The sequence below is a fragment of the Nuphar pumila genome, chromosome 7, assembly GCF_984573655.1.
Source record: "Nuphar pumila chromosome 7, dmNupPumi1.hap1.1, whole genome shotgun sequence".
NCBI lineage: Eukaryota > Viridiplantae > Streptophyta > Magnoliopsida > Nymphaeales > Nymphaeaceae > Nuphar > Nuphar pumila.
This window is the reverse complement of record NC_143255.1, coordinates 115,732,947-115,747,687: the sequence shown is the minus strand read 5'-3', so window position 1 is coordinate 115,747,687 and position 14,741 is coordinate 115,732,947. Positions and strand designations below refer to the sequence as shown.

Genomic DNA, 14,741 nt, shown 5'->3' with positions numbered 1-14,741 from the left:
ACGCATATCCAAGCAGCCTCTATGAGAGATTTAAACAGTTAACAGCTAAAAAAGATGTGGAAACATAAGACAGCAACTGCTAGTAAACATACATACTCTAATAAAACTACAAATTTAGACCTCAGCCGGCACAAGGATTATTCTCAACCCACCAAGTTGACGTGGGGGGTGGTGGAATAATTCAACTCAAAGCAACCATGAGACCAGCAAAGCCAAACTTAAAAACTGACTGATGGTCAAAAGCCAAACTTAAAAACTGACTGATGGTCATTTATTTATGTCAAACAACTCTAAACAATAAATTGAGACACTAAAGCAATATGTAAAAGAAGTTCAAGGAACTTTATTGAGATCAGGAAGCTTACAGCGATTACAAGGTCATGCTCTCTCTCAGGCTTTTCAAGTTTTTGAGACAAAACTTGAATGCTTTCATGGTTCTGAGTTAGTGGCAAACCCTTTACATCTCCCAAACCCACAGAAAATGTCAGTCATCAAGGATCTAAAAGAGAAACATCTTTTCATGACAGTGAAGCTCGCCAATCTAAATCAAAGAAAACAACAGGGCAATAATCAAAGGTTCAAGTCAAGAATTATTACCTTGTAAAAGGCTAATACTTGCACGCAGCATAGATTTAGATGGCTCCACCAAATTGATCCGCTCTAAAGATCGTGACCAGAGCTCATGCATTGCCCTGCCAGATTTGAAATAAGAACAAAAAGCGAAATCAACACATTTAGATGACTGAGCAACTATATTGCATACTGCCAGTGAAAATATTATTTATCAGTAATAATACGGAAAGAGCTAAATCCCTTCCTCATCATTGATCTTGCTATTAACAAAAAGCCTAAGGCCACCTCACCACTAAGTTCTCTCAAAAATTAAAGGAAAAATATATGGTGGTTCTGTCTGTACCATGATACCATACAGTGGTACACACTCTTGTTTGTATAGATCTAGACACCAAATGGTAAACCTAACCTGACAGATGTGTTTAGTATGGTTTATTTACTATATTAGAAGGTTCTATCATGTCTAATACACCATAAGATTCTATTTTTTTAGACAGTGAAAATCAACGGCTCACAACTCATGAAAATAAGGATGGTTTAAAAATGGTATAAAACATCGTATTTGAGTCAACTTTAACACATGAAAATAATAAGTAGAACATTCCAAACAAGATCCAATGGTTAGATTTTGCATTTAGAGCTTAGATCTATGTAAATCAAGTGTGTACCACAGCAGCACCCAAAATTAAAAAGCACAAAAAAAGGAAAAAGACTATGTCACATGGGTGCGGGTGCGGGTGCGGCACTTTCAAAAACTTGGGTGCGGGGGTGCGGCAATATATATATATATATATATGTGTGTGTGTGTGTGTGTGTGTGTGTGTGTGTGTGTGTGTGTTTACATATATATGTATCGTGTATTTATTATATATATTTATACATATATATTTCATATGTATATGTATAAGATATATACTTTTTATGTATTTTCTTTTGTAATGCCCACTAGGGGTAATTTAGTCTTTTTGTTAACATGTAAATAGGCATGTCCACTAGGGACATTTTTATAATCCTTTACTTTTGTTTTGTTTTTTTATTAGTTTAAGGGGTAATAAAGGAGCCTCCCAAAAGAGCGGTCACAAAAGTGACCGTTGGGGAGCTCCCAACATCCCCAACGTCTCTTTTGGGCCCCAAAAGTGTGTATAAATAGGAGTCTTATCCCCTACTTTTCTATATACTTTTTCAAGCATTTTATCAATAAATCTGTTTTTATTTTAAACTCTCTCTCTTCTCTTTCTTAAGTGTATTTGGTGTTTACCCTTTGTGACATTGTATCTTGTCCATTAGAGACAACTTGCTTATGTGTTTGTGCCTTCTTGTAGTCACTTTGTGACATTATTCTTGGCACTTGTATTTCATTACATGGTATCAAAGCCACTAGGTGTTCGAACGCTCTTGGGACTTCTTTCTTTTATATTTGAGTATGTCTAAGCTTCACACTCATTTTTTCAACTCTTTCTCAATAGTCGACAAAGATGCAAAGATTGACCTCTTATTCAAATTGAATGGGACCAACCATAGAATGTAGGTGACCGCTATGGAAAACAACCTCAAAGGCAAGAAACTTTGGGGATATGTATGTGACACCGTTCCGAAACCACAACTAAAGCTCACCAAGAAAGAAGGAAATGAAGAAAAAGCTTTGGGTGATGAAGAAAAAGTCAAAGCTATTGAAGAATGTCAATCCAAAGTTGAAGATTGGGGAAATGAGCATGAATAATGTGGATCTCAATATTTGTGCTAATCTAGCTAAATTTAAGAAGGCAAATGAAGGATGGTTCTTCATGAAAGGTATGCATACTCAAAAGGATCTTGCCAGGCATTTCTTTTTACAAGAAAAAGTAGAAGAAACCAAGGAGATATGAGCTTTAGAGACTATTATAGTACTTTATCTCCTCTATTTGACGAGCTTGCTCTCCTTAAACCACAATGAGAAGGAAGTGTTATTGCTATGAGGCAAAAGCAAATAGAGGGAAAAAGATTTTTTCAATTCATTAATGGGCTTCGACCTGAATTTGGACTAAGAGGATCCCTTCTTCATAGGGAATCTACTCCTCTTAGTGAAGTTTTTGCCGATCTATGCCAAGAATAAACTCGCTTGGCTCTTAAAAAAGACATTGATGAGGTCCATGCAGTATCTAAACTGAAAATAACATGAGGACATATAAACCCCTTCACTTTTGAAAAAGTAACTATAACAATGGTGGAGGAAGAAAAAAAATTCACCATCGTAATGAGCCGAAACATCTTAGACCCGATTGTTGACTTCTATTGAAAATAGTCCAAGCAATTCAAGTAAAGAATCAAGAAGAGATGGAGACATAAAGGACTCCATTGCTCAACTTACAGAAACTCTCCAACAATTTATGAGAAATAGCTCTTCCACACCTTTCACCTCCAATGTCGCGGTCTCATCAACTCCCGGTATGTCCTCTTGGATCCTTGATTCGGGTGTCTCATTTTATATGACTCCAAATGCATCTCTTTTATCCAAACCAAATATTTACTCTTTTAAATCATTCGTTTTCATGGCCGATGGAACATCTTTACATGGTAAAGGAATGGGAAACCTTAAAAAAATTTAAGTAAAGACAGAATTTTATGTTCCAAAATTTAAAATTATTTCAAAATTAACTTAAATTTTTTCTTCGTTTCTCAAATAACTTATTTTGGATGTAGTGTTTCTTTTTCACCTACCAATTGCTATGTGCAGGATCTCCGATCCGGGAAGCAGATTGGGCAAAGGCTATAGAAGAGGAGACCTATATTATATGAATTTTTTGTCATTACCATCAAAATTGTTGAAGATTAAGAGGTTTTAAGTTTAAGTTTTCCTAGACTAGAGGTTATTTGTTATTTTTGTTTAATGAGGGACTTATATGTAATTTCTTCTTTTTGGCCTCTCTTTATTTAACATAGAGATTAGCCCTAATAATGATTAACGAGTTCTCTTATTGTGCAGTCATCTCTCTCTCTCTCTCTCTCTCTCTCTCTCTCTCTCTCTCTCTCTCTCTCTCTCTCTCTCTCTCTCTCTCTCTCTCTCTAGGTTTCGGTGCATCTCTTCTACCTTCTACATGGTATCAGAGCCATTGATCTCGGGAGCGTGATCGATAGTGATTAATCTACACCAACGAAAAAAAAAATTGGAATCAGGCGTGCAGGTTCTTTTTTCTTTTCTCTCTTGTGTAAGATCTGATAACAGATCTGGAGTCTGACCAAGGTCATGACACAGATCTGTCATCAGATCTAAGGGACACGGTGCGTGTCTTTGGTCTGGTAGCCGTAACCCTTGACCCTAGCCCTTGAGTTTTGGATATTTTTTCTGCCGTGATTTCCTGTTGTTTGGGAGCAGCGGCAATCGCATTTCCTGTGTTGTTGCTTGTGATCGAGATGTGACTGATTTGTTTAACCGTGCCCTGAAGAACTGAAATTCTTGTTGGTTGTCGCCTGTATATGTCTGGGAGCAGCAGCTGTCGTGAATTTTTTTTGCGTCTGCATATTATTGTTGGTCGTGAATCTAGGTGTCGAGTTCTTCTCAAAATCTTAGTTGGTTTTTTTCATTTCAGAATATGAACTTCAGCAGTCGTGATTCCCTGCTGTGTCGAGATTTTTTTTTATCATGCGTGATGTGAAAGAAGCATGTTAGTATATGTTGTTCATTACTGTCGTGGAAACAGCAAGCGTGATACACTGCTATGCTGAAAAAAATTATTATTCATGTTTGTGGGCTGCTGTTCATTACTGTCGTGGAAACAGCATGCGTGATTCCTTGCTGTGCTGGGAAAATATTCCTGTTGTGGGCTATTGTTCATTACTGTCGTGGGATTTTGTATTGTGTACAGCTGCTGGTTGTCGTATTGGCTGATGTGTGATTGTAACACACGCTATTCCCTGTGTTGCTTGAAGCCTGTCCAGATTTTATCTCTGCTGAAATAGAATTATATCTTCAGTATGGTTGAAACTTCGAAATGTGATTCCAAAATTGAACATATTGGGGAGTATAAGCATTTGCCAATCCCTTCTCGTACGGCTCTTTTGTAAGGTTGAATGAAACTAACTATGCCAGATGGTCCAGAACTTTTATGATGTCGGTATCTGGACATCGTAGAAAACATATCTTGTTGGAAGACGAACCCACTGAAAAAGTGGAAAATATGTTACTTGGGATGAAGATAATGACATAGTTATGTCATGGATCATGAATAGTGTTGAACCCCCTATTGCAGATGGTTTAATTTGTCAGAAATATCCACCTGCAAGGGTTAGAGATGAGGTAAAGAGAGAAGAGAGGGGTCGGCGACAATAGGGTTTTCCCTCTTTTACTTAATATTTATAAGTGTTGTACATAGTATAACATTACACAAGAAGTAAAAACTAATTACAAACATGCCACCACCCATGCATCCCAAGATGGATCCTTGGAATGTGGTGCGGGTCGGATCCATGATCCAAAACTAACAGCCTCCCTCAAGTTGAGTATGGTCTTTGATCATGCTCAACTTGCCTTTGAGTGCCCAAAACTGATGAGTGGATAATCCCTTGGTAAAGATGTCAGCAACTTGCATATCTGACCGAACATATGCAGGTTCAATTTCTTTTTCTTCCACCTTTTGCCTAACAAAATGTTGATCGATCTCGATATGCTTCGTGCGACAATAAAGGATGGGATTAAAAGCAATATTAATAGCACTCTGATTATCGCAAAGAAGCATAGAGGACGAGATTGGTTCTTGTAATTCTTGCAGTAGATGTCTCACCCATGTAACATCGGTTGTTACTGTTGCTATTGCACGATATTTTGCTTCAGTACTAGATCGCGCCACTGCCTTTTGCTTCCTGCTACTTCATGTTACAATATTATTGTCGATAAGAATGCAATACCCCGAAACTGATCTTCGCTCGTCAGGATCACCCGCCCAATCCGCGTCTGTGTAGGTGAATAGTTGATGCCCTGACATATAAGTTGTGTCCTTGGTGTACATCAAGCCATCTTCAATCGTACCCTTTAAATACCGAAGGATCCTTTTTACTCCTTCCATATGTACATCTGTAGAAGCATGCATAAACTGTGAAGCCTGATTGACAGAGTATGCTATGTCAGGCCTAGTGAATGTTAAGTATTGTAACATCCCTACAACTCAACGATACAAAGTAGGATCATGATAAGTAGTGCCTTCTTTTGCACTTAGCTTATGATTTAGAAGGCAAGGTGTGCTAATTGGTTTACAATTCTCCATCCCTGTAGCAAGTAAAATATCAATGGTGTACTTATGTTGGCTCAATATAATAGTCTCATGTCGACTATCAATTTCCACACCAAAAAAATATCGCAAGGGACCCAAGTCTTTCATCTTGAATTTAGCCATCAGCATAGACTTAACCCAAGATATGTGAACCTCATCACTCCCGGTAATAATGATGTCATCAACATATATAAGCACCCAAACAATAGTTGAATCGCTTTTGAATATGAACAATGAATGATCTAGAACACTTTTAGTGAACCCATGATGTTGGATCTCCGTGGAAAAACTCTCAAACCAAGATCGAGAAGCTTGTTTCAAGCCATAAAGAGAGCGTCGAAGTTTACATACCCAATTGGATGAATCATGCATACTATAACCAGGTGGTTGCTCCATGTAAACTTCTTCCTTTAGTTCACCATGCAAAAAGGCATTTTTAACATCAAGTTGACTGAGTGACCATTCATGTTGTAATGCCAATGCAATGATAATTCTGACGGTGCCCAATTTTACGACTGGGTTGAACGTTTCATCGTAATCCTGCCCATACTGCTGTGTGAAGCCTCGTGCGACCAGACGAGCTTTATAGCGCTCAACACTGCCATTCGGTTTGTGCTTGATCTTGTACACCCATTTGGACCCTACAACATTCTTGTTATCTGGTCTTGGTACAATTTCTCATGTATTGCATTCATGCAATGCTTCCATCTCCTCATTCATCGCCTCTACCCAGGCACAGAAATGTGCAGCATCATGAAAAGAGGAAGGTTCTGTTTCTTGGGACACTCTGGTTAGAAATGTTTGAAAATCCAAAGAGAAATTGTTATAACTTACCCAGCGATCTATAGGATGTCTAATCCAAGTGGAACGTCGTAGAGGAGTCTCATCATTGACTGGATGAGCTCTACGAGAATAAACAAGACCAGAAAAATGTGAGGATGTTGTTGTAGGAGGAATGTCTTTCATATGCGGTTCCACGGCAAAAGCATATGGTTCATTGTCTGTCAATAAAGATGAATCTTCATAAGGCAACGAGTCATATAAAAGTGAGTCACTGAGCCAAGGATCATAATTGTCCTGTGTATCTGTGGAAGACGAACCCAGAGTGTCAAAATTTTCATCATCAAAAACAACATTTCTAGATACCCGAATTTTGCCTGTATGAGGATCATAACACCTGTATCCCTTATAGTCATCTGCATACCCAAGAAACTTGCAATGTACAGCTTTGTCTTGAAACTTATTTCTCAATTAATGATCAATGTGAACATAACATACACAACCAAAAGGATGTAGTTCTTCATATGATGGATGCTATGTCACACGGACTCGGCTAAGGAGGTGCCGCACCCGAGTCGACACGCCCCGACACGGGTGCGGACTCGGGTGCGGCTTCGGACTCGGCCCGGACTCGGCCCGGACTCGGTCAATGCCGAGTCGGACTCGGTCAACGAGTCCAGGCCGAGTGCGTCCACATTTTGGACTCGGTCAACTTTGACCGAGTCCAAAAATGTCTCTACAACAACAACAACAACAACTACGCCTTCATCCCAAAACAATTGGGGTCAGCGATATGAACCAAAAAGAAATTCATTTTGGGTCTTCCACATGAATCCTTTTCCTCCAATCATTTCTATCCAACGCCATGTCCTCGGTGAGGTTCAAAGCATTCATATCCTTTCCTATCATCTCCATCCAAGTCTTCCTAGGCCTACCCCGACCTCTTTTAACTAATATATTTTCCCATTTCTCCAACCTTCTAACTGGAGCATCATTAGGCCTTCGCCGAATATGTCCAAACCACCGTAAACGATTCTCTCGCATCTTATTTTCAATGGGTGCAACACCTACCTTCTTACGTATCTCTTCGTTCCGAATCTTATCTTTTATTGTATTTCCACACATCCATCTAAGCATCCGCATCTCAGCTACACTCATTTTTTGAATATGATGTCTCTTGGCAGCCCAACATTCCGTACCATATAGTAAAGCGGGTCTAATAGTCGTCCTATAAAACTTTTCCTTCAACCGCAATCGCATTCTACGATCGCACAGCACTCCAGTAGCACTTTTCCATTTCATCCACCCAACCTTTATCCTATGATTTACATCTCCATCAATTTCTCCATACTTTTGAATGATGGATCCCAAATATTTGAAATAATCATTCACCGGTATATCTTGCTCACCAAGCTTCACTACACTCCCATCACTACTTCGTTGCTTACTAAACCGACATTCCATATATTCAGTCTTACTCTTACTCAACTTAAAACCTCTAGCTTCCAATGTCTGTCTCCATAATTCTAACTTAGCATTAACCCCAGCTCTAGACTCATCAATCAAAACAATATCATCAGCAAACAACATACACCACGGTACATTTTCTTGAATTGATCTCGTAAGTTCATCCATCACTATCGCAAATAGGGAAGGGCTTAAAGCAGATCCTTGATGTAACCCAACCGTTATCGGAAAATTGGTTGTCACCCCTCCACAAGTGCGGACATTGGTTACTACTCCTTCATACATATCTTTAATTATACTAATGTACTTGAGAGAAACACCTTTCTTCATCATTGTCCACCAGAGAACGTCCCTAGGTACTCTATCGTATGCCTTCTCTAAATCAATAAAAACCATATGCAAATCTTTGTTCATCTCTCTATATCTTTCAATAAGTTGTCTAAGAAGATGTATAGCTTCCATAGTTGATCTTCCAGGCATAAAACCAAATTGATTCTCCGATATCATGACAACCTAGACTCAATCACCCTCTCCCAAAGTTTCATAGTATGACTCATGAGTTTTATACCACGATAGTTTGTGCAATCTTGTATATCACCCTTATTCTTATATAAAGGCACCAAAGTACTCTTCCTTCACTCATTAGGCATCTTATTTGTTCGCCAAATCAAGTTAAAAAGATTTGTCAACCATTCTAAACCTTTCTCTCCCAAGCATTTCCAAGCCTCGATAGGTATACCATCTGGGCCAACTGCCCTTCTTGATTTCATTTTCTTCAAAGCCTCTGCAATTTCTTTCTTTTGAATCTTGCGCATGAAGTCACGATTTATCTCATGAAAAGGAATGGAGAAGTCTCCAAGATCTTGAGCATGACTATCATTAAATAGCTTATCAAAATAATCTTTCCATCTCTCCTTAATCTCCTCATCTTTGACTAAAACCCTTTGCGTTTCATCTTTGATACATCTAACCATACCCAAATCCTTCGATTTCCTATCTCTCATCTTTGCAAGCCTATAAATATCCTTCTCGCCTTCTTTGGTATCCAACTTGTCATAAACCTCCTTATATACCTTAGCCCTCGCGTTTCGAACAACTTTTTTAGCTTCCTTCTTTGCTATCATATACTTCTCCAAATTCTCATTATCACGACTCTTACTTAGATTTCTATAACACTCTCTTTTAACCTTAATAGCTAATTTGACATCCTCGTTCCACCATGATGTATCCTTACCTAGTGGTGCACCGCCTTTAGACTCACCCAATACCTCCTTAGCTACTTTTCTCATACCACCCGCTATCTTATTCCAAAAATGTCTCTAAAAAACTAATTTTTTATATTTTTTATTTAAAAAATATATATATAAAAAAAAGGCACTGTGACTGTGCAGTCTTTGCAGTGTGCACAGTCACAGACTGTGCACAGTCTTTGCAGTGTGCACTGTGCACAGTCTGTGACTGTGCACAGTGCACACACAGTCTGTGACTGCACAGACACCTGTGGCATTTTAAAAATAAAATAAAATAAAATTATATATATATATATTTTGCCGAGTCCCCGTGTCCAAAAATTTTAAAATTGTGCCGCACCCGTGTCGCACCCGCACCCGCACCCGCACCCATGTGACATAGGATGGATGACAATTATAAAGAACAAAGTATGGAGAATAATCTTCAAGGATGGTCATGGGCAACCTGTTGATAACGTAAACAGCTGTATGGAAAGCCTCGGTCCAAAGAGAGAAGGGAATACCCACTGTGTGGGTCATGCTCAAGGCTGTCTCAACAATATGCCTGTGTTTTCTCTCAGCTACTCCATTTTGTTGACGGGTATGAGGGCAAGAAATGTTACGTGTAATGCCATGCTCCTTCAAATATTCACTAAAATCATGGGATATGTATTCTCCCCCCCATCACACTGGAAATATACAACATTGGTATTGAATTGGTTTTGGACTAGTGCATGAAACTGTTTGAACAACTTGAAAACTTCATGTTTGTTTTTCATGAAGTAAATCCAACTAAAACGAGTGTAAAAATCAAGAAAGAGTACATAGTATCGAGATCCAGAAAGAGAGGCAGTGGGCGCAGGACCCCAAACATCTGAGCATATAATCTCAAAAGGCTTTGTTGCTCTTTTATTGATACTATAAAAAGGAAGTACATGACTTTTGCATAAATGACAACTTGGACATTTTGACTCTAAACTGACTGCGGGTATTAGAGCTTTAGCAGACAACTTGTCAAGAAAAACTTGACTACAATGACCCAAACGAAGATGCCATAAGTCTCGCTTATTAAGTTTCAAGACTCTAGATGAAGAACTATGATCTGTGGATCGACTCAAAAATGTTGGAAAAGAAGGAGCTGAAGAAGCCACGGCTACAGAAGACGATGTCTTCAAAGGCACATGAGATTCTTCAAAGACGTACATGTTCCCGCGCCGTTCACCTTTGGCGAGCGTCTTCTTGGTGTGAAGATCCTTAAGATAAACAGAAGGAGTAAATTCAACGGAAGAATTTGTTTCATCAACTAATTTAGACACAGATAGAATATTCTTTTGAATAGCAGGTGTGAGTAAGACATTTGACAAGGGTAATTGAGATTCAGGCAAAGAAAGGGAGACATTTCTAGTGTGAGAGATGGGGTGGTGAGATCCATCTCCTATGACTATAGTGTCATTTCCAGTGTAAGGAGTCAAGTGAGAAAATTTACCTGCATCAGAAGTAACATGTGTTGCTGCCCCTGAATCAATATACCATATACCATCATCATTTTGATGCAAGTTCATCTGATTGAAAGTAGTCATAAGGATATTTTGTACGTCTTGTGAAAAGAACTTGTCCCTGAGGAGTGTGTGCAAACGTCTGAGTTGCCCTCTGCCCTGGCCTCCCTGTTTTGTTCCGGTTCTGAGGATTGTACCAGCAATTTGCTTTAACATGTCCCCGCTTGTTGCATAGAAAACAAGTAGGGACACGTCCCCCTCGTGGTACACTGCCTGAGCCAAGGCCTCCTCGAGCTGGTGTAGGTAGTAATCCTCCTTTGTTTATAGTTGTTCCATTTGGACGAGGAGGAGTAAATAAGGCTCCCGTTTGAATAGGCGTATGTGCCATCATCACAGGATGAGTATCATCTGACGCGTGTTCCTGATTTAAACTGACCTCATATTGCAAAAGTTTAGATTGAAGATCATCAAAACATGGAAGAACTGAGACAACCTGGAGTGTTGTGCAAAACATGCGATATTCAGGTCCAAGGCTACTTAATACCTGTTGTACCATGTCCTTATCTGATACAGGACTTCCAATGGCAGCTAACTGATCTGTAATAACCCTGACATCCCCCATGAACTCTGTAATAGATTTGTTTCCTTTTCGCATGGATTGGAATTGCCACTTGAGTTGCAAAGCCCGAGATTCAGAAACCTGAGAAAAGGAATGAGCTAGTCCATTCCACAACTCGGCAGCAGATTGATCATCAGAAATAGTTTGTAAAACACGGTCAGAAAGTGTGGATCCTCACCAGTGGTTGGACAGGGAAACATTTTTATATCCTCCTCCTTACAGTTGAAAAATGTTCTTCATGCTCCCAACTTTCCTCAAAGTTTACTCTCTGTTAGTTGCCTTACAAAAGAATTAAACTGTAAAGTGATATTTGATCCGATGGGTTGTTATTTTCAGGATTTGCTGACGGAGAAGAAGATTGGTGGAGGCTATGAAGAAAATGGAGTCCACTACCTACATCATCCAGTGGGTATTGTTCATGCTGCAGTGGAACACTCATCCAGTCCTGTTCAGTGGCATCGGCGTCTTGGTCATCCTTCATTGTCAAAGCTTCGTTCTATCTTTCCTCAAATTCCTTCCACTACATCATTTCAGTGTTAAGCATGTTAGTTGGGCAAGCATCATCGAAGTTCGTTCCCTTCGAGTCAGAGTCAGTCTAGTCATAAAGTTTTTGAACTTCTTCATGCAGATGTATGGGGTCCTAGTAAGATTCCTACTAGGACTCAGTGTCGATATTATCTTGTTATTGTTGATGATTTCTCTAAGTTATCATGGGTGTTTTTAATAAAAGAACGATCTAAAGTTCCAAGTATTATCAAATCCTTAATTCTTGAAATAAAACTTCAGTTTGAATCTATTGTCAAGATTGTTCGCACTGATAATGCTCTTGAGTTTAAATCAAAAGTTATGTTACAATTTTACCAAGATCATGGCATTCAACCCCAAACTTTCTGTGCCTATTCATCTCAACAAAATGGGGTGGTTGAGCGAAAACATCGGCACCTGCTTGATGTTGCCCGGACCATTATGATTCAATCCAATGTTCCTGCATTATATTGGGGTGATGCGATTACCACTGCTTGTTATCTGATCAACTGCATGCCTTCATCTGCTGTGGGTGATCAAATACCACTACATATCCTAAAACCTAATACCCCACTCTTCTCTTTCTCACCAAAAATATTTGGATGTGTTTGTTTTGTACACAAACTTGGTCCTGACCGTGATAAATTATTTGCTCAAGCTACAAAATGCATATTTATAGGTTATTCAAAAAATCAAAAGGGATACCGATGTTATGATCCTATTTCTCGCCGAGAGTATGTCAGTGCGGATGTATCTTTCTTGGAATCCATTCCATATTTCTCTAATACTGCTTCCCCTCTCCAGGTTGGTCCAGCTGACTCTTTTCCCTTACCTATACCTTCTTTTCCTTTGGAATATGTGCCCTTGGTACCGAACCAAACTTCATCATCTTCACGATTTAATAATCCTCCATTGGTATATGTGTGTAGAGCTCCACCTCTGCCCGAGCCTCCATCCTCTTCTTCTCTTGAGGTAAGTACTACTGACAATAGTGATCTTCGTGATGATGATAACAGGCCTATCGCTCTACGAAAGGGGACACGACAATGTACCTTATATCTCATATCTCATTTTGTCTCCGATGTCAGAATTGGAAATCAAATGAAAACTTTTATTTCAGCCTTATCTGCTGAAACGATTCCTCTGAACTATCAACAGGCAGAGCTAGATAACCGCTAGAAGCTGGCTATGCAAGAAGAAATGGATGCTTTAGTGTCTCAGCATACATGGGATTTAGTTGATTCCCCAGTAGATGCTGACATTGTTGGATGCAAATGGGTATATACAATCAAGTACAAATCAGATGGTTCTATTGAAAGGTACAAGGCCAGATTAGTAGCAAAAGGATATACTCAGACATATGGTATTGATTTCTTTGAAAGCTTTTTTCCTGTTGCACGGATGGGCACCATTCGTCTTGTTCTCTCAGTAGTTGTACATCATGGTTGGAGCTTATGTCAATTAGATGTGAAAAATGTGTTTCTATATGGGGATTTATCTGAGACAGTGTACATGCAACAACCTCCAAGTTTCGAGGTTGAGGGGGAGTGTCAAAAGGTGTGTAGATTGAGAAAGGCGATTTATGGCTTGAATTAAAGTCTGTGTGCATGGTTTCAAAAGCTATTTGAAGTGATGTCACGCTTTGGCTTCAACAGGTCAGCGGCAGATCATACACTATTTATCAAAAAAACTAATTCAGGCATAGTTGTTATGGTGGTATATGTGGATGACATCATTCTTACAGGAGACGAAGTGAAAGATATTGAAGCCACAAAGGCTCATCTTCAAAAACACTTTGTTACAAAAGACCTTGGTTCACTTAGATATTTTCTGGGTATAGAAGTTGCCAGGAGCCGTGAATGGATGGTTTTGTCTCAACAGAAGTATGTTCTTGACTTATTAAAGGAAACGGGAATGTTGGGAGCTAAACCAGCAAATATTCTCATGGACCATAAAGTTCAGTTATTTGAAGAAGGGTCAAAACCGGTCGATAGCAAAAGTTATCGCTCACTAGTAGGGAAGCTACTGTATGTAACTGTAACCAGGCCGGATATTGCTTTAGCAGTAAGCAAAGTTAGTCAGTTTATGGACAAACCAACTGAGGTACACTAGAATGCAGCTATAATGATTCTCAGGTATTTAAAATCTTCTCCTGGAAAAGGGTTATTGTTCAGGAAAGGTGGAAATCTGGAGATAGTGGCCTATTTTGATGCTGACTATGCAGGATCTATAGTGGATAGAAAATCTACCACAGGATTCTGTGTTTCTGGGAGACAATCTGATTTATGGAGAAGTAAGAAGCAAAATGTGGTTTCTAGATCGAGTGCAGAATCAGAATATAGGGCTATGGCCCAAACAGCTGCTTAATTGATGTGGGTTCGTACTGTTCTTCATGATCTTCAGGTGAAGGTTTCCTCTCCTATGACCATGATGTGTGATAACAAGGCTGCCACATATATAGCGAACAATCATGTCTTTCATGAGAGAACAAAGCACATTGAGGTTGATTGCCACTATGTAAGAGATATGGTTCAAGCTGGTCATATCTCTACCAAATATCTAAAGTCGGAGGACCAAGTTGCAGATATGTTTACAAAGCCTCTTGCTAGACCAAATTTCTCAAAATGTTGTGACAAGCTGAGCATGATTGATATCTATGCTCCAGCTTGAGGGGGAGAGTTGAAGATTAAGAGGTTTTAAGTTTAAGTTTTCCTAGACTAGAGATTATTTGTTATTTTTTTTAATGAGGGACTTATATGTAATTTTTTCTTTTTGGCCTCTCTCTATTTAACATAGAGATTAGCCCTAA

General features: G+C 39.1%; 1 protein-coding gene across 2 annotated transcripts in view; it reads right to left on the bottom strand.

The window, feature by feature from the left end:
- LOC149833064 (uncharacterized) overlaps positions 1–14,741 on the bottom strand; it is a 75,077-nt gene that overhangs the window by 49,374 nt on the left and 10,962 nt on the right. For both annotated transcript variants that reach the window (XM_090014878.1, XM_090014879.1), the window contains exons 4-5: positions 598–692; positions 366–463 (exon numbers count right to left, since the gene is read on the bottom strand). In XM_090014878.1, the coding sequence (XP_089871004.1) occupies positions 366–463; positions 598–692 (193 nt within the window). The remainder of the gene's footprint in view (positions 1–365; positions 464–597; positions 693–14,741) is intronic.